This window comes from Danio rerio, chromosome 7 (assembly GCF_049306965.1).
Source record: "Danio rerio strain Tuebingen ecotype United States chromosome 7, GRCz12tu, whole genome shotgun sequence".
NCBI lineage: Eukaryota > Metazoa > Chordata > Actinopteri > Cypriniformes > Danionidae > Danio > Danio rerio.
In genome coordinates, this window is record NC_133182.1 from 72,507,501 (window position 1) to 72,528,272 (window position 20,772).

A 20,772-nucleotide genomic window follows, 5' to 3' on the forward strand; every position below is an offset into this window, starting at 1 on the left:
TCCCCCTTGACCGAGATTCTTACATGTCATCATTGCTGTGCTGTCAAGTTATGTCTGCTGTGATGTCTAGGAAGGTTGTAGATCTTTTCAGGAACTTGTTTTGTTTTGCGTGTGCACCTGTAGCATGTTTATGAATGTATTACATCCTGTGCCCGTGTGTAGTCTTTCCTGAAACTGGTGATAGCAGTGTTTACTGTCTCTGCTACACTTTGATTTTAGTAAGTTGTAAGTTTATGTGTAAGACTGCATGTTTTGGATGTTTCCTTTCTCTGTTACACCCATTACAGGTCTTTTAGTCTCTGCTAATGAGCTGGTTATCTAAATCAAGTGGGTTTGGTTTAGGAGACATGGAAAATGTGCAGAGCTGGTGGTCCTTTAGGAACGTGGTTGAGAAACACTGTTTTAAAAGTTTACTGGAAGCCTAATTCACACTATGAGTGAGCAACTTCCGGTGACCTCCGTCTAAAGATGAAAGGTTTTTTGAAAGTCCAAACACTGAAGAGCAAATCCATCGATGCGCAGCTCCACAAGTCCCAAACCACGCAAGCCAATGGTGAAAGTGGCGAGGAACAAACTTCACCAATTGACAAAAGTGAAGGAAAGAAGCCTTGAGAGAAACCAGGCTTAGTTGGGCACGACCATTTCAAACGTAAAGCTCAACTAAACTCTTAATAAAAATCCATGTTAGCAATTAGCAACACAACTGGAGTCACTAAGCAGACAGATGTCCCTCCCATGATGTGAATCATTGTCTATCATGAAGTATCCTCCAGGAATGTGGTTGAGAAACACTGTTTTAAAAGTTTACTGAAAGCTTCATTCACACTACGCGCAACTCATAGCGGCATGGCGTCAACCAACCGTTCATTTCAATGTCTGTCTAAAGGTTTTTCGAAAGTCCAAACACTGAAGAGCAAATCCATTGATGCTTAGCTCTACACGTCCCAAACCAAGCAAGCCAGTGGCGAAATTGGCGAGGAAAAAAACAACTGGAGTCACCAGGCAGACAAATGCTCCTCCCATGATGTGAATCATTGTCTATCATGAAGTATCCTCCTGGAATGGGGTTGAGAAACACTGTTTTTAAAGTTTACTGGAAGCCTCATTCACACTACGAGTGACTCTCCGCAGCAACGCGACCGTTCATTTCAACGGATAGTGAGCGACTTCCGGTGGCCTCCGTCTAAAGTTGAAAGGTTTTTCGAAAGTCCAAATAATAAAGAGCAACTTCATCGATGCGCAGCTCCACAAGTCCCAAACCACGCAAGCCAGTGGCAACAGTGGCGAGGAACAAACTTAAACAAATGACGAAGGTGAAGGAAAAAAACCTTGAGAGAAAAACAGGCTCAGTTGGGCTCGACCATTTCAAACGTACAGTAAAGCACAACTAATCCCTTGATGAAATCCATGAGTCACCAAGCAGACAGATGCCCCTCCCTTGATGATGATGTCTATTATGAAGTATCCTCCAGGAATGTGGTTGAGAAACACTGTTTTAAAGGTTTACTGAAAGTCTCGTTCGCACTACGAGCAACTCGTAGCGGGATAGCATCAAGAGACCGTTCATTTCAACAGAGACTGAGTGACTTCCAGTGACCACTGTCTAAAGGTTTTTCGAAAGTCCCAACACTGAAAAGCTAATCCATCGATGCGCAGCTCCACAAGTCCCAAACCATGCAAGACAGTGGTGAAAGTGGTGAGGAACAAACTTCACCAATTGACGAAAGTGAAGGAAAAAAGCCACTTTTTTCACAAAGTGGAAAGTGGAACAAACTTTACCAATTAACGAAAGTGAAGGAAAAAGCCTCGAGAGAAAACAGGCTCAGTTGGACACGACCATTTTAAACGTAAAGCACAAGTAATCTCTTGATGAAATCCATGTTAGCCATTAGCAACACAGCTGGAGTCACCAGGCAGACAGATGCCCCTCCCATGATGTGAATCAGCATTTATCTTGAAGTATCCTCTAGGAATTTGGTTGAGAAACACTGTTTTAAAAGTTTACTGAAAGCATCATTCGCACTACAAGCAACTCGTAGCAGCATGGCGTTAAGCAACCGTTCATTTCAATGGAGACTGAGTGATATTCCGTGACCACTGTCTAAAGGTTTTTTGAAAGTCCAAACACTGAAGAGCAAATTCATTGATGCTTAGCTCTACAAGTCCCAAACCAAGCAAGCCAGTGGCGAAAGTGGCGAGGAAAAAACTTCACCAGTTGATGAAAGTGAAGGAAAAAAACCTTGAGAAACCAGACTCAGTAGGGCACGGCCATTTCAAACGTAAAGCACAACTAATCTCTTAATAAAATCTATGTTAGCCATTAGCAACACAACTGGAGCAGACAGATGCCCCTCCCATAATGCGAGTCAGTGTCTATCGTGAAGTATCTAAAGTTGAAAGGTTTTTTGAAAGTCCAAACACTGAAGAGCAAATCCATCGTTTCGCAGCTCCACAAGTCCCAAATCAAGCAAGTTAGAGGTGAAGAACAAACTCCAAGTGATGAAAGTGAAGGAAAAAACCTTGAAAGAAACCACACGCAGTTGGTTACGACCAAGTACAACTAATCTCTTGATAAAAATCCGTGTTAGCCATTAGCAACAAAACTGGATTCACCAATCTTTGATGAACTGTTCAACGTGCGCTGCTCTTACATTCGGATGTGTGCTCAAAGCACCCACTGACTGCCTGGAGCTTAGACCTCTGCAGACGCTGCAGTGCATGCCAGAGTGTATGTGTGGTTTTCAGCGGTATAGTGTGGACGGAGATCTTTTCAGAAATGCTAGATTGTGCCAGTGTGAAGATGGATCGTTTTCATTCTAAAACACCGTTTTAAAACTAGCATATATTAGTGTAAAGGGGCCTTGGAGACATCCAGTTTCTTGACTGCACCAGCTGACCTTAGACTCTATGACACACTTCACAGACCCGCGTGACTGTTTTATGGGAAAGGGAGAGATTTTTCCATTGTGTTTGTCAGTAAATAATGTTATGTCTGTAAATCAGTTTTGTAAAGTATCGGGTATCTGTCTTGAAATGATAAAGGATTGCCTGCCGCACATACACATGTGGTTTGAAACCACCACACATGTCTCTCGCTCTTTCTGCTGCAGACAAGTGTTTCGACCATAGTTCAGCAGAAATTAATTTCTTGACAATCCTCGAACTGTCTTGGCTCTAGCTGACCATAGCTTGACCTTCCTCTGTTTACTTTGCATTGTGGGACATGATTACAGCATGTCCTGCATACCGATGTGCCTGACGGCTCTGTTTGTTAAAATGTTTTCTGCTCTCTTTGTTAGACGTAAATCATAATTGCAAACGCACCGTTTAATCCTGGATGTCTGAGATGAAAATATTTTACGACACTATGCGTTTAAATCAGAGCATTTTGATTCCTTCCTGGCTCTCCAAGTGGAATGTCTCTTAGTGTTAAGTAAGCAGGGATTTGTTCCATAATGTTGGTAAATCATTACACTGCGCTGGTTAAGAATCAAAGATCTGTTTTTTTATTTAGATTTTTTTGTTGTTGACAAGATTTTAAGCCTTTGCTTTTATCCAGGTTGGAAAACAGACCACCTTGGACCACAAACAAATCATCTACCATGTTCTAAAGAAGTTTACCAGAAATTTTCTTACTATTGGGAGATGAGAAGGCCTGACCATTAAAAAAAAAAAAGCGGTGTCTTTATCTTTGTCTTGTGAAGGACATCTAATTTAATTCATTCATTCATTTTCTTTCCGGCTTAGTCCCTTTATTAATCCACAGCGGAATGAACCGCCAACTTATGCAGCATATGCTTTAAGCAGCAGATGCCCTTCCAGCTACAACCCAATATTGGGGTAATTCAGTTCATCTTTATTTCTATAGCGCTTCTACGATGTAGATTGTGTCAAAGCAGCGTAACATAGAAGTTTTAGTAGCTCTAGAGTTGAGCAGAGTTCCGTTTAGTTCAGTTCACTGTGGTTTAATTTTCACTGAAAGTTAAAACACAGAAGAGCAAGTTCATCGATGCACAGCTCCATAAGTCTCAAACCAAGCAAGCAAGTGGCGACAGTGACAAAGACAAAATTCACCAAGTGACAAAAGTGACGGGAAAAAAACCTTGAGAGAAACCAGGCTCAGGTGGGGATGACCATTTCTCCCCTGGCCAAACTTCTTGTGGAAAGCTTCGGTCTAGGCGCCGGAGGCCTGAGAACACTGGACGTCCATCATGGAGAAGCTGCAGGTGTGAGTAGGTCACTGGTGGGTGTACTGGCTGGCTCACAATGCGGAGACTCGTCTGTTACTGGGTTCGTTCAGGAATCTCATGCTCTCCACTCCTCCATGACCGCCAAAGCATCTGCTCAGGATACGGCCTGGTCCAGGATTATGGAAACCTCTAGAAGTTCTCGGTTGGCATCATCACATCAATGGCACTGCAAAATCTCTAGAGGCCTGGGGATGAGTATCCCCAGGTGAAAATTTTGACCCTTGGTAGAAATAGAACATCTTAGTCAATCATATAGTGACTTTTGGTTTCCTTCCCTGCGTACTGCCATAGAGGCAATGTTAGCATTAGCAGTTGTGCTTTCTCGGCTTGTCCTCAACAGGCTTTGGTTAAACCTTCTTGGATGTTCAAAATTGGCATGGTTTGCAGTAAGAGAGCATCAGTAAGTCTCCTTAGTCAATGAAATTGTTAGGGAATCCCAGGTCACATGTACCCCATGTTTCTGTTGTTGAGCAGAAACTCTAAAATGTAGTCATTTGTTGGGTAATTACTTAGGTTGGGTATCATTTTAATTTTAGATGTTTCTACTTGTAGAATCCGATTCTTATCGTTTCCCAGTGGTACATTATTACTAATTATTTCATTACCTTTGTTCAAGCCAATATTTTAACTTTATTCAATATTACCTTTTATTCAAGCCACGCTTTTGTTATAACCAGCAGGTGGCTCTGACAGTTCGTCTAATTCTGAAAGAAATGTTTTTATTAAGGAATGCAAGAAGCAATTACAAATTTTTTAAATATACTACGACATGTTATGTTACGGTTGACAGCATCGATTTGTCACAATTTGAGCGTGATTGTATTTGGGACTGGCAAAATACTGGTGTTATTAATATTTGTTGTATCGGGTGCATTGTCAAAGGACACACGGCAAATAATCATGTAATGAATTTCAATGAACTTTTATTTCAATGACAATAAAGATTATTTCAATGAACTATTAAATATGCTAACAAGCATATAGTTTTTGACAGTTTTGATAGTTTGTAAGCACATTACCCTGAACAATAAAAAAGTAACACAATCTAAGGTCACACTATTTTGATGGTCTGTTTGTTGAATTTAAGTTACATGCCAACTAATTCTCATTAGATTTTAAGTAGACTGTTAGGATTAGGGTTAGTTGACATGTAAATGCTAAGTTTCTTATAGTCAGTTAAATGTCTGTTGAATGAGCAGTATCAGCAGATATTAAACAGACAGTCTACTAATACTCAAATGGACCATCAAAATAAAGTGTTACCCAATCTAAATGTGAAGGTTTTCTCAGTGGCCTTTTGCTTTAGAATGATTTGTGTTCTTTGTATTTTAAATGGCAAAAACGTTTTCTTTTTTTTTTTTTTTTTTGTCGTTGTTTTAACCTTAACGTAGATTATCGTCAGTGTTAACTGATGTACAATTGTTTGGACTCTTGAAGTTTATGGTTTTATATATAATTAATTTCATTTTATTTAGGATACTGTAGATATTTTCTTAATTTGTCAAGACAACTAACAACTGTATTTTTAAAAAATACCAACAATGTTAAAGAGCAGCATTCCACACAATTCAAGTTGTCCCAACACAAATCCCTTTACTCAACAATTTTAAGTGGATTGAACATAAAGCATATAAGTTGTTCAAAAACAATGCCAAGGATTGTGTTGCCACGGCTCATGTTGCATAAGTAGTTTGAACAAGCAGCAAAATATATATAATTTTTTTATGTGGTGTAGTATGTTTAATATTATGCTTGTTCTTTCTCTAATTCTGATAAAACCACCACATCAAACCTCTAGCTCTTTTACGAAATAGTAAATCATAGTTTAAACAGCAAATTGCAGTTTTGATCAGAAAAAAACCTGCCTCTACATTTTTTTTTTCTCCAAATTGTGCAGCCCTGCTACCTTATTTCGGTGCTGCATCCTCATCCTTGAAGATGAGTTGGTCATTTTGATAAAGCACAATAATCTTTACACACTTCAATTATACAGTACTATCGAAGTACTATCAAATTAAGGTTGCAACGTTCAGAAAGATTTTGCATCATATCGAACAATCGAAATTTGGAACCAGTTCTAAAATGGAACCAGTTCTCGATACCCAACCCTACTAATTACCCCAGTGATTTTTGTTCCAACTTCACTTTCAGAATACTTGTAACCAACAGGAAAGAGACACCATGAATCATTTAGAAGAAAGGCAGACCTTCAAAATGTTTTAAACCTGCTCAAGGGCACCAGTTCACACTCCACATATTCTGCTCACCAATAAACGCTTTCACAATGGCTGATCAAATAAATTCCCCCCTGGAATGTAAGGTCTATGTGTTCTCTCGCTCCTATCGTCAAGGCTGTACAGTTGGAAGAGGTCGAAATGACCCCCTCACATCTGTTGTTGAGGAGCCGGCAAAATCATCCACCCCCATCTGTTGCCAGTCAGATGGCGCACAACCATGTTGAAGACAAATAATACAAACCCTGGCAGTGTGTTCCTGGTCTGCATCCTACAATAACAACTGCGCTGTTTCTCCTGCCACTTTTTCCACTCATCTTCATCTGTATGTCAGCTTGAAGAAAATCTGGGTCTGGATAGCCCAGGTTTGTCTGCAAGCTCTCAAAATGATATCCTATCCAGCTCTTGGTATCTGTGCAAGAATTATGGAGTAACTGGATTTATCAGCGCAGCTTGACGTGGACAAGTCTGTATTATGGGGACATGTGGTGTTGAAATACATATTAGACATTCCTGACTGCATAGGGAAAGATAAACTGTCCAAAGCCTCACGTTAATGTCTGTGCTGGTCATTTCCAAGTGATTAATAGCAATACTTAAGGAAAAATGTATACGTGTCAAAGTGGGCCAGCCTGTAAATTTTGTTAATGGGAGTTGATTTGCGGAAAAAGATGTAGCTGCTTGCTAAGGTGATCTTGAAATGGTTCACTCATGCATTTTGTGTGTATTTCATGCACCACACATCATGTCATTTAAATGGATTATTCCAAGATATTCAAATTTGTCCAGGCAGTTATCTTTTTTCCATTAGATTTTTGGTGAAATTTAGCTACAGTATTATTGGGCTTGGATCAACAGGTTGGTTTTGATGTATACCATAGTGATTGATGTGTGGTTCACTTATGCATTTTGTATGCATTTCATGCACCAGACATTATTTAAATTTAAATGGAGCATTCCAAGATTTTCAAATTCATCCAGGCAGGTTTTTTTCCCCGAATTTTTTAGGAAATTTAGCAACAGTATTATCAGACTTGGGTCAGCAGGTTGGCCTTAGTGTATACCATAGCGGTTGATGTGTAATTCACTTATGCAATTGGTATAGATTTCGTGCACCAAACATCATGTTATTTTTTATTTTTTTAAAATGGAATATTTAAATATATTCAAATTCGTCCATGCTTCCTTTTTTCCGTTTAATTTTTGGTAATATTATCAAGTTTGGATCAACAGATTGATCTTGGTATATACAATATTTGTTGTTGTGTGATTCACTTATGCATTTTGTAATCATTTCATGCACCACACATCATGGCATTTTAAATGGAGTATTTCAAGATATTCAAATTAGTCCAGGCAGTTATTTTTTTTCTGAATTTTTGGTAAAATTTAGCTGCAGTATTATCAGGCTTGGGTCAGCAGGTTGGTCTTGGTGTATACCATAGTGATTGATGTGTGATTGACTTATGCAATTTGTATGCATTACGTGCACCAAACATCATGTAATTTTTTTTTAAATGGAGTATTTTAAAATATTCAAATTCGTCCAGGCAGTTTCCTTTTTTCCGTTTAATTTTTGGAGAAATTATCAAGTTTGGGTCAACAGATTGATCTTGGTATATACAATATTGGTTGTTGTGTGATTCACTTTGTAATCACTTCATGCACCACACATCATGGAGTATTTAAAGATATTCAAATTAGTCCAGGCAGTTATCTTTTTTCTGAATTTTTGGTTAAATTTAGCAACAGTATTATCAGGCTTGGGTCAGCAGGTTGGTCTTGGTGTATACCATAGTGATTGATGTGTGCTTCACTTATGCATTTTGTATGTATTTCTTGCACCACACATCATGTTATTTTAAATAGAGCATTCCAAAATATTCAAAATTGTTTTCGGTAAATGTTTGAGGAACCTTAGCTACAGTATTATCGGACTTGGGTCAGCAGGTTGGCCTTGATATATTCCATAGTGTTTGATGTATGATTCACTTAATGCATTTTGTATGTATTTCATGCACCACACATCATGTCATTTTAAATGGAGCATTCCAAGAAATGCAAATTCGTCTAGGCAGTTATTTTTTTTTCTCTTTCGTTTTTGGAAATATTAAGCTACAGTATTATCAGGCTTAGGTCAGCAGGTTGGCCTTAGTTTATACCATAGTGGTTAATGTGTGATTCGCTTATGCATTTTATATGCATTTCACACATCATGTCAATTTAAAATGATTATTCCAAGATATTCAGATTTGTTCAGAACGTTACCCTTTTTTTTTTTTTTTTTAATTTATGGTGAAATTTAGCTGCAGTATTTTCGGACTTGGGTCAACAGGTTGGCCTTGCTGTATACCACAGTGGTTGAAATTAGTAAACCACCTTGGATCATAAACCAGCTACCATTCATTGAAGTTTCATATGAGGTGTCCTGATTGACAAAGATAATGCAACAACATATATGGAAGCTGTATCAATTTTATATTGCATTACCCCAACCTTCTGAAGATTACAATGGTTCTTCAAAATTGCAGTGCAATTGAGCCACAACTCTAGTTATGATCATGTTTTGTTGCTTATTGCTCGAAAATTGCTGGATTATTGAGTGATGAAAACATAGAAGGAAGCCTAACTAACCAAAAAAAGGTCCAAATGCTGCTAAAGAAGGTAGGCGTAAATTATGTGGCAATAAAATGTAAGTTCATATTTAATTTCCATAATTAACATAATGTTTTTATCTGCATAACCATGTACATGTTTTGTATCACCAGTGAAGCACATCAATTTAGTGCCTAATAAAGTATGCATACTAGGACATAGCCCGAATGTGTTCTCATTTCTTATAAAGATCGTCTCTGTCTTTCCACAGCTCCTCACTTTCTCTTTTATTCCCTCTTTCCGTCTGTCGTTTCACTTGTGATTGTGGTTTGGTTAGCTTTTGGGAAACTAAGTTGCAAAGACAGTTTGTCATAACTCATACTCAAGTGTTTTGTGAAGAAGACATTGGATAGTAATCTAATCGGAGGTGTGAGCCGTACAGACCAATAGAAGGTGAGAAAGACGTCATGCGTCTTTAAAACTCTGTATCCACATGTGCAAATACTAAAAAAAAAAACAGCCTTTATATTTTCAACAGATGGCCTTCAGAGCCAGCTCTCGGGTGATCTGGTTTGCTTCGAAGAGCACAAAATAACACCAGAGCCATGTTTTCAAAGTCTTGCCTCGCAGTCTCTCTCCATATGAGGCCTACTGTATGTGTTGAGAGCATTACGGGCTCTAAAAATGACTGATTGCTCCTAAAAACCTTTGGCAACAACGTACTGCTTTCCTGTTTTTACCATGCTTTTTAATGGACTCCTTTACAAGCGTAGTACAGGCCAGTTGGTTTCATGAGCGGTGAGAACCTCGGCTCGGCTGATTTGAGCTGTTATATAGACAGTAGCGGGCTCTGTGTTTATTTTAGCAGACTGCCTTGTGCTGCCCGCTGATCCATCTTTTTGCTTGCAGAAACTGGCAGCTGGAGTGGATCAGTTCGCCTACACCTGCATCCAGGAGCATCCCATCTGGACCAATCAGCAGTTCTGGGAGGCCACTTTCTACTCGGAGGTGCAAAACCAGATCAGAGCGCTTTACCTCACTGCCCCTGAGGACAAGCCACTCATCACTGCCAAGATCAAGGTAAAGGCTTAAAGTGGAAGTTAAACAGGCAGTCAAGTTTACATTATTTTGTGAATTGATCATTTTGCTTGAATAAAAACATTGATAACAAACTGTATAAATGTAACCATTTTAAAGCAAAAGGCATGTTTTACTGTAGCTTTTAGAGCTCTGTGCTAACATCTTGGAATATCGCTGTGTCTGAGATCACAGGGTTGGTTCCATTCCCTGAGGCAAACAGATACAGTAGAAGTAATGGACCGACCATGGAGACTGAAAGGCCTAATTTTATCTATTGTGTTAGTTTGTAGACATGGGGCTAGTGCAAACACAAGTATCAACTTTGTGTCATCCGGAAAGTATTCAAAAAAAAAAGTTCACTTTTTCCAATTTTTTTTTTTTTATTGTTACAGCCAAAAAAAAAAAAGCTAAATAAATACATGTACATAAGTATTTACAGCCTTTTTTTCTCATTACTGCATTGTTAATGCACCTTTGGCAGCAATTACAGCCTCAAGTCTTTTTATTTATGATGTTACAAGCTTGGCACACCACTAAGGATATTCACCAAACCAAAGCCACTCTATTGATATTTTGGCTGTGTGTTTTGGGCCATTGTCCTGCTGGAAGATGAACCGTCGCCCCAGTCTGAGGTCAAGAGCACTCTGAAGCAGGTTTGCATTCAAGATGCCTCTGCACATTGCTGCATTCATCTTTCCCTCTGTCCTGACTAGTCTTCCAGTTCCTGCTGCTGAAAAACACCCCCACAGCATGATGCTGACACCACCATGCTTCACTGTAGGGATGCTATTAGCCTGGTGATGAGCGATGCCTGGCATTCACTACAAAGTGTTCAATTTTAGTCTCCTCAGACCAGAGAATTTAGTTTCTTATGGTCTGAGAGTCCTTCAGATGCCTTTTGACAAATTCCAGTCGGGGAGTAGCTTCCGTCTGGCCACTCTACCATACAGGCCTGATTGGTGGATTGCTGCACAGATGGTTTTCCTTCTGTAAGGTTCTCCTCTCTCTCCACAGAACAATGCTGGTGCTCAGACAGAGTGACCATCGGGTTATTGATCACCTCCCTGACTAAGGCCTTTTTCCCGATCACTCAGCTTAGATGGCTAGACAGCTCTAGGAAAAGCCCTGGTGGTTCCAAACATCATCCTCTTATGGATTATGGAGGCTACTGTGCTCATTAGATTGTTCAGAGCAGCAGAAATTTTTCTGTACCCTTCCCCAGCCTTGTGCCTCCAGACAATCCTGTCTCGGAGGTCTACAGACGATTCCTTTGTCTTCATGCTTGGTTTGTTCTTTGGCATGCATTGTCAACCCTGGGACCTTATATAGACAGCTGCTTAAACATCTTAAGAATGATCAGTGGAAACAGAATGTAGCTGAGCTCAATTTAGAGCTTCACGACAAAGGCTGTGGATACTGATGTACATGTGATTTTTGTTCGTTTTTTTATTTTTATAAATTTGCAACAATTAAAAAAAAATCATGCACATTGTCATTATGGGGAATTGTGTGTAAAATTGTAATGAAATAAATGAATAAGGCTGTAACATAAAAAAAGTGAAAATGGTGAAGTGCTAATACTTTTCTGATGCTCTGTATATTGAAAAAATATTTATATGTTTCTATTTTTTTTTAAATACAGTCAAATTGACTTGTAATATTACCACATTTAAAAAAAATTAAGATCTTAACATTTAAAAATGTATAGAAACAAAAACTCGCTGTTCAGAGAGTGAGGTTTGTAAAAGCTGCTGTGTCTCTGGATCGGCCTGAGAAAATGTGTTCCAGTGCCTGCCAATATCCAGCAACTTTGGTGCTCACATTAGAAATTACTGATTGTTTTTATGAAATTGGTCTACAAATCAGACCTTTGAAATCAGCTCATGAGAAATTGGAGCAAACCAAGGTGCTGCATTTACTGTATGTAGGTGAAGTTTTTTTTCCCTCTCCGCTGTCGCCACTGGCTCGCATGGTTCAGGATTGGTAGAGCTACGCATCGATGAATTTGCTCTTCAGTGTTTGAACTCTCAGTAATGATTTAAATCACACTGAACTGAGCTAAACTGAACTGAACTTAAACACTAAAAACTGAACTACACTGTTCCAGTTACTATGACCATTTATGTGAAGCTGCTTTGACACAATCTACATTGTAAAAGCGCTATACAAATAAAGCTGAATTAAATACATATTTTTAAGTCAGTATAAAAAGCGGTGGGTTTTGACAGAATTGCAAACAAACCATAATAAGCACCAATTCTGACAGCTTTTTCTGTTAAACAACCCCTTCCCCCACCCCCCATCACCAAAAAAAAACAAAAAAAACAGGGATGTCATTTAACCCTAGTTTCTCTTGTCTTTATCAGGAACCGAGTAGATTGTCCACAGCAGCGGGTCAATCCGAACGGACCGCCATGGATCTCGCAGCAGAGCAGTTGCGTGCTTGGCCCGGCCTGAGCAAAGAGAAGCAACATGAGCTGGTGAAGAGTGAGGAGAGCACAGTGTTCAGTCAGGCCATCCACTACGCCAGCCTGATGGTTTACCTGCTCGTCCCATTGGACACCAGCAAAAACAAGCTCCTGCGCTCCAATCCTGCGGCCGACTGGGAGAGCGGGAGCAACAGCATCCTCACAAACAGGCAAGGCTAACATTAACATTCTGATCTATGCCATTCCATATATATACAGTTTAAGTCAGAATGATTAGCCCTCCTGTATTATTAGTGCCCCCTGTATAATGTTTCCCCAATATCTGTTTAACAGAGAGATTTTTTTACCACGTTTCTAAACATAATAGTTTTAGTAACTGATTTCTAATAACTGAATTCATTTATCTTTGTCATAATGACAGCACATAATTTTACTAGATATTCAGCTTAAAGTGACATTTAAAGGCTTAACTAGGTTAATTAGGCAAGTTACAGTAATCAGACAAATCGTTGTATAACAATGGTTTGTTCTGTAGACAGTGGACCCAATCTTTTTATTACCATGGACAGGTCAATGCTTGACAATTTTACCGTGGCCCGGGGTCTGGGTTGTGTATGTAGATTGCTAGGTTACCATCAGCCATTTTCTCAAAGGATGACAAGCTGACAAAACATTGCTACAGCTCTGATACAAGTTTTATTAAAGGTGAAATTAAAAAGCACTGCAGTACCGGGAGTGGTGGGGGGGTGGGGGTTTGAGGTTGGAGCACTCACTCTGGTCCCCCGGGCTCTGCGCTCGTTGGGGAAATTTCAAATTCAACCAACACAATCCATTACAATTGGCTTAAGATTGGCAAGCAAAATTCAGGACATTGCAACCTGCAGAAGGAGGAAAATAAATAAATAAATAAATAAATAAATAAATAAATAAATAAATAAATAAATAAATAAATAAATAAATAAATAAAATAAGTAAATAAATAAGTAAGTAAGTAAGTAAGTAAATAAATAAATAAATAAATAAATAAATAAATAAATAAATAAATAAATAAATAAATAAATAAATAAATAAATAAATATAAAAATACAATAAAATAAAATAAAATAAGCACTGCTATGTTTGTCTACAAATTAATTAGTCTACTGAGTTGTGTATATCCCATACATAGTATGAAACTGATCCGTCAGTTGTTGTTACGTGACTCGCGATGACTCGTGGTTAAATTTTGGCACTCAAATGACCTATATGTAACCGAGAGAATGTAGGCGTTTTTCCAAAATAAAAGATTTTTCAAAAATAAAAGGTAGTTCAGATAATAAATAATGCAGAAATAATAAATCATTTCTTGTGCGGCCTGGTACCAATTGATCCACGGATACAAATATAGCAAAAATACAGCTTAAGGGGGCTAATACTATTGAGCTTAGAAGGTTTAAAAAAAATAAGAACTGCTTTTATTCTAGCCGAAATAGAACAAAATGTGTGTTTCCCAGTACTGGGTTGCAGCTGGAAAGGCATCCGCTGTGTAAAACATATGCTGGATAAGTTGGTGGTTCATTCCTCTGTGGTGACCCCTAATAAATAAGGGACTAAGCTAGAGGAAAAATGAATAAATGAAATGTTTTTCTCTTACCTCCTCAAGCACCCACAGGGAGTCTATCTTCTTTTGCTCCTAGAGGGAAAGTAGTTTATGCACTGCAGTTTGGACTTGTCTGCATCCACCCTGCTTGAACTGGAGGTTAAGGAGCGAGAATCCGGCCATGACTTTATTCTCCTCTAGAGTTTAATAGGGTTCACCTTCTCAACCTACCACCACTGCAAAGAGACAAAGAGGTCTTTTTTTCAAACAATGACAAGTGACCATCAAAATTTCACAACCAGAAAAAAAAAAAAAAAAAAWTATATATATATATATATATATATATATATATATATATATATATATATATATACAGTTAAAGTCTGAATTTATTAACCCCCATTTTAATTATTATTATTTTATTATTCATGATTATTTTTCCCCAATATCTGTTTGACGAATTAGTAATTAGGCAAATCATAGTATAACAGTGGTTTCTGGTTCTGTAGGCAATCAAAAATATATTACTTTAGGGGGCTAATAATATTAACCTTAAAATGGTAAAAAAAATAAAAAAATAAAAACTGCTTATATCCTAGCTGAAATAAAACAATAAGGCTTTTTCCAGAAAAAAAAATTATAGAGAATACTGTGAAAATTTCCTTGATCTGTTTAACATCATTTGGGAAATAATAGCAAAAGAAAACAAAATTGACAAGGGCTAATCATTTTGACTTCAACTGTATATTTCAAACTTATACTTAAATTAATGTCCCATCAAATTTAATGTGGCATTTAATCCTGAAATCTTTTTTCGTAGCTTTTCAAAATGTTCCCTGTGCACTCATTCGCCTTCCAACTGACCTCTACCTGCAAATGATTACAATATCTTCCACACTTTCTCCACATAAAATCCCCTCAGTTTAATGGTCCGTTGTGCAAGTTGGTGAATCTGAAGCTGGAGCACACCAAATGCATACAGTACAGTTACTGTATGACAAATCAGGAAGTCTAATTCATTATATCAAATCACCCAGAGACTGATTAATAAAGTTCGTCACACAAAACTCTTTGTGCGATCAAGGAAAACTCATATAGAGGGCAGCCGATCATGTGTGAAGGAAATGCACATATCAGGTCTCAGGAGAGAATAAGCCAAATCTGCTCTAAGGAAACGCTGTGAAAGACATGATTTAAGTTTGACCCATGACAATAGACCGATTAAAGGTGCAGTAGGTGATCTGCCTAAATGCTAACCGGTTAGTATAATAGACCCTTTTCTCATTTCCGGTTTCTCAGTAGCAGAAGACGTCATAGCTGGGTAAACTTAGAGTGCAGTGAATGGGAGAGTACAACAAATACTTTTTTTTTACAATCCTAATTGCTGAAATAATAAAAGAAAAACACCATGGTGTTATCAAGACTTTCAGAAAAAGGGAAAAAAAATTGTGTGAGACTGATAACCGCAGCCAGAGGAGAGAATAAAGTGAAATTTACTCTCAGCCCCATAGACGCTACATTAAAAACACCTCGCATAAGCGGTAATTCGTTTTTTGTAATTTGACCTAAAAATACCCATAAATGCATATAAATCTTCATACGTTTTTTTAAATAATTGAAATATTGAAAACTTTTAAGGATTTAATATTATGATGACAGTTTAACACGTCATAACAGGCTTGTGAAAAGGGTCCATATCTTTCAAATACAATCCCTCCCCTGTCGTCCAGACCCATGCCTCCTGAAATCGCGAACACGCACTTTAAAGATGACAGAGACCAACTAGATCATGTCATTCGCCAGTTAGAAACTTTATAGTACTTTGTAATACTACAAATCTGAGCGAAAAACAGTATATATGTATATATATATATATATACATATACATATACATATATGTATTTATATTTATATTTATATTTATATATATATATATAAATATATATATATATATATATATATATATGTATATATACATATATATATATATGTATGTATGTATGTATGTATGTATGTATGTATGTATGTGTGTGTGTGTGTGTGTGTATATATATCACTTATCAGTCTCATTTTCTCACAGGCTTTGTCCTAGGTGTCTGCTGTATGCTTAGTGGTTGGTCGGTGGGTGCAGGAATTACACTTTTAGTAAGCCTTACTGTACTTGCACGCTATTTCAGACCGATTATTCAGAGTAACGGTAAAGAACATAGGGAGAGCATCACAGGTTGTCATTGTTCAAAAGTGAACCAATGTGAATATAAAAGCAACTTCACCTCAGTACTGCAGGCTAGGCGGAATAGCGCTATTTTCTGATGTTTTGTTGTTAAACTAAATAAAAATCTACATTATCGATGCTGTAAAAGGCCCTTATGAAACTGAAAATAGTCACATCAATCGTTCAGCTTGAGATTTCAGTGGCTGAACAACACTTCCATGCATATAACCCATTCGTAACACAACACAAACATCAGCTTTACGTGCCTAAAATATTTTTAAAACAGAACATTACCCCTCTAAAAGAAATACTTTAGCCATGGTGTCGTCCTTTCTCCAGCGTGCAAAACTAACCCCAATATTGATTCAGGATGTTCAAAAGTTTTGATTTAGCATTTGTTTTTAGCTCTGTCACTCATGTCCACGCGGATCTGCAGTTTGGGCTACTTATCATAATTTGAGAATTGTCAGCCTGACAATATTTAATTGGATGAACATTTTTTAGTTTTATGCCTGACCCAGAATAGAAAAATACATTTAGATCATTTACTTTAATCAGCACTATTGGACTGTGAAGAGACTTTCAACCAGCACAACCAAAAATGTTTCTGAAGACAATCTCCTACTGCACCTTTAAGGGTCTGTAAATATTTAAACAAACAATAAAAGATACATTTGATTTATTATTTCAAAATTGTGACCTTATTCTCACAAATCCCAAATTAATCTCACAAACTGATAAAGAAAACGATTTGTCATTCTCTTTTTTTTTTTTTTCTCGGCACAGAATAACATTATACAGTATGCACACTTCGTCTGTCCAGAATTTGAAAAACGTACTATTTGCAATTGTGAATGGAAAGTTGTGAGATAAGATAACAATTTTATGTCAAATGTTGGCAGCACGGTGACGCAGTAGGTAGCACAATCGCCTCACAACAAGAAGGACTCTGGTTTAAGCCCCGCTGGGTCAGTTTCTTCTGGGTGCTCCGTTTTCCCCCAGAGTCCAAAGACGTGCTATAGGTGAATTGGGAAATCTAAATTGTCCGTAGTGTATGTGTGTGAATGAGAGTGTATGGATGTTTCCCAGAGATGGGTTGCAGCTAGAAGAGCATCCGCTGCGTAAAACATGTGCTGGGTAAGTTGGCGATTCATTCCGCTGTGGCGACCCGAGATTAATAAAGGGACTAAGCTGACAAGAAAATAAATGAATGAAAAATGTTAATAGTAATGGTGGCTCGGTGGCTCAGTGGTTAGCACTGTCGCCTCATAGATAAATACATTAGATGTCGCCTGGCCTATTGTTGTCTATTGGACGGAATGCGTCAATAGCGCCACCATCTTGGTACAGGGTAGCGCTCCTTTGAAATGAATGCGGGACCAAGGTACAGGGGAGGACTGTGGCCATCCAAACCCAGAGATAAACACATATACACATATATCTATGATCAGGAGTTTTCCTGGATGTTAGTATGTAATTTTTTTTTTCTAATTACGAAAATGACATCACTTTTCTACATTGATGGATCAGTGACCGCACGGGCATTCCTGACAAAAAGCTTGTGTTTGTGTGTATGGAAATGTACTATCCACCCTCCCTGTTAAATCTAATCTAATCATGTCCTGAAACACAGCTCTTCTCCTGCTTTCACTTCTCATACTGACGGAGGGAGCGATTCGTTTGTGAATGAATCCCCCGAACGACTCTTTCACTAACGTTAGCTGACAATAATACAAGTTTCTGGCAGCGCAGCATCTCGTTGTCATATTTCTTTTGCATTGTTTGCTGATTTTATTAAACAAAACTAGCATAAGCTGAGTGTTTAGTGCGAGTTGGAGCTAATTTGCCTTATGGTAAATGCAGTAAGTGACTGCATTATCATCAATAACGTTACCTGATTACCACAAAAGTTCAGAACATACAAAAACAGAAAAAAACTTAATCTTACCTATGAAATGTTCTGCCTTTGTGCTTTATTTTCTTTGTTTGCTCGTTACTACACCCGTAGACAGCGCTAAAGTCCCGCATCTTCACGTAATAAAACTGTCTTGACTAGTGCGGTTGAATGACATTTGTCCTGGGAGCACTGTACCAATGTGGCGGCGCTATTGACGTATGCTCAGGGTCCCTATGTGATATCTAGTGTATATATCTATGCTGTCGCCTTACTGCAAGAAGGTTGCTGGATCGAGTCCCGGCTGGACCAGATGGCGTTTCTGTGTGGAGTTTGCATATTCTCTCTGTGTCTGCGTGGGTTTCCTCTGGGTGCTCCGATTCTCCCACAGTCCAAAGACATGTGCTATAGGTGAACTGGATGAATTAAATTGGCCGTAGTGTACGAGTTTGTATGGGTGTTTCCCAGCACTAGGTTCCTGTCATACACACTCGTTCACACACAATCAATCAAAAAAATCAAGTGCGGTGGCAAATCCCTTTGAATATATGAAGTTGCTTATTATATAATTGTTGCTAATTAATAAATAATTATTATATATTAATTATATAATAATAATAATAATAATAATAATAATAATAATAATAAACAAACACATAATTTGAATGAACCACATGTGATAAACAAGGAAGCTAAAATGAAGTAGAAAGTTGGCCAATGTTTTCTGCCTGAAGGTGTTGCAGTTGTAAAATATTGTGGCTCAAAAGTGTTCAAATCAGCCAGATATGGTTCTTAAAAATATTAAAATACTTATGCAAGCCACATTTGTCCAGGCTGGTGTTGTTTTAAAACATTACATAATCCTTTAAAATGATTCAAATCAGTTGCAGTTCTGTTTAATAAAAAACTGTTGCAGAGGAAAAAACGTTCAGTATGTCATTTCAAACCCATAAGATTTTAGTTATTCATTGAAACACAATATTTTTATGTCAATTGAGAGAAACCAATAGATTCAAAAACATCGAGGCATAATAAAACAAATCCATATGAATCGTGTGTTGTGGCACGAATCTTGCGAATAGACACAGCTGCTTCAAGATCCTTAACCTTAGCCTTGCTCAAAGACAAGATCTACCCGTCAAATTAAGGCTTTTTTATTTGCATTTTGAGGCCTTCAATTGAACATTTTTGAACCATGTAGATTGCAGTTTAACCATCTTTAAAATGTTGTTTTAAATTATCTGTGATGATCTTTTGTAAAAAAAAAAATCTGTGACAATGCATCTGGAAGACAGGAGCATTTTCAGGGTGTCCACAAAGTCTAACACTAAATTTAGACCTCAAAAAGTCTTCAATTTAATAACTCTTATTTGGTTTCATTATCATCCTTACATCCGTACAGTAATGTTTTATCAAAAGTTCTCCATGTAGTTATGCATAAATGTGTTTTGTGAACAAACTTAGCTTATTATAGTTTTTAAAGTTTGTCATTTTCAAAAGAAAAATTATGCTAATAAAAAGTATATGTGTATTACTAGAGTTATACATTTTTGTTTTGTTATATTGTTTAAAATATTTGACTAAGAAATAACCAATTTTGATGGGGCAAGTAAAAAAATATTCCACTGGCCATTACAAAAATCCTTAAAGTTTTCGCCTTTAAACGTCTGAAATTTTATTCATGATGGTCTTAAAAGTCTTAAATTTGACTTTGTGAAACCCTGATTTTATAAATCAGCTGCAATACAATTCTACAAATAATAATCATAATAATTACAAATAATAATAATAATAACATTCATAAATACACTGAAAATGTTAATTAGATTAACTTTTTTTAAGATAAGTGGTTGTAAACAATTTTTATAGGCTGAATTTAAACAAGTTAAATTTAGAAATGTTCAACTTAATTAGTTTAAATTTAGCTTATATAAATTGTTTGCAACAATTTGCAATGAACCATTTTTTCAGTTTATACTAAAAACATTATAATATAACTCAGCAATTGTAACTGTGGTTTTGTACCATATTTTACGGCATCAATTCACAATGTTATTAGAAGCCAAACTGCTGCTTGCAGCTGCATATTATTGTGAGAGCTTAGCAGTTTAATAAAAAAAGTTTGATTTAAAAAAGAAAAGAAAGAGATGTTTTCAACTTCGTAGGTGCACCTGAAAAACGCATGTAGGTCACTCTCTATTTGCGCGCACAAGCCACACGTCTCCATATGAAATAACAAACTTGAGCTTAAAAAAACACATACATACATACTTCAGTGAATCAAGTGATAAACAAGATAACAAAGTAGAAAGTTTGGACAATCAGAAATGTTTTCTGCCTAAATGCAAATGCATTTCAAAACACTTCTACAAACCGCATATTTCATGCTTACGCTGTTTTGCAACATTAAATAACAACTGTAGTTAGACAGAATCTAATAACATGCACACTGAAATAACTTTAACTGAGGCACCGGATGCGCCACTCAGAGCTGCG

At 37.4% G+C, this 20,772-nt stretch overlaps 1 protein-coding gene across 4 annotated transcripts in view; it reads left to right on the plus strand.

Annotated features, from left to right (window-relative positions):
• sbf2 (SET binding factor 2) overlaps positions 1-20,772 on the plus strand; it is a 288,988-nt gene that overhangs the window by 186,394 nt on the left and 81,822 nt on the right. For all 4 annotated transcript variants that reach the window (XR_012382813.1, XM_009303601.4, XM_009303602.4 and 1 more), the window contains exons 18-19: positions 9,989-10,159; positions 12,526-12,797. Coding sequence is in view for 3 of the 4 variants with exons in the window: in XM_009303601.4 (XP_009301876.1) it covers positions 9,989-10,159; positions 12,526-12,797 (443 nt within the window). In the remaining variant the exon portion in view is untranslated. The remainder of the gene's footprint in view (positions 1-9,988; positions 10,160-12,525; positions 12,798-20,772) is intronic.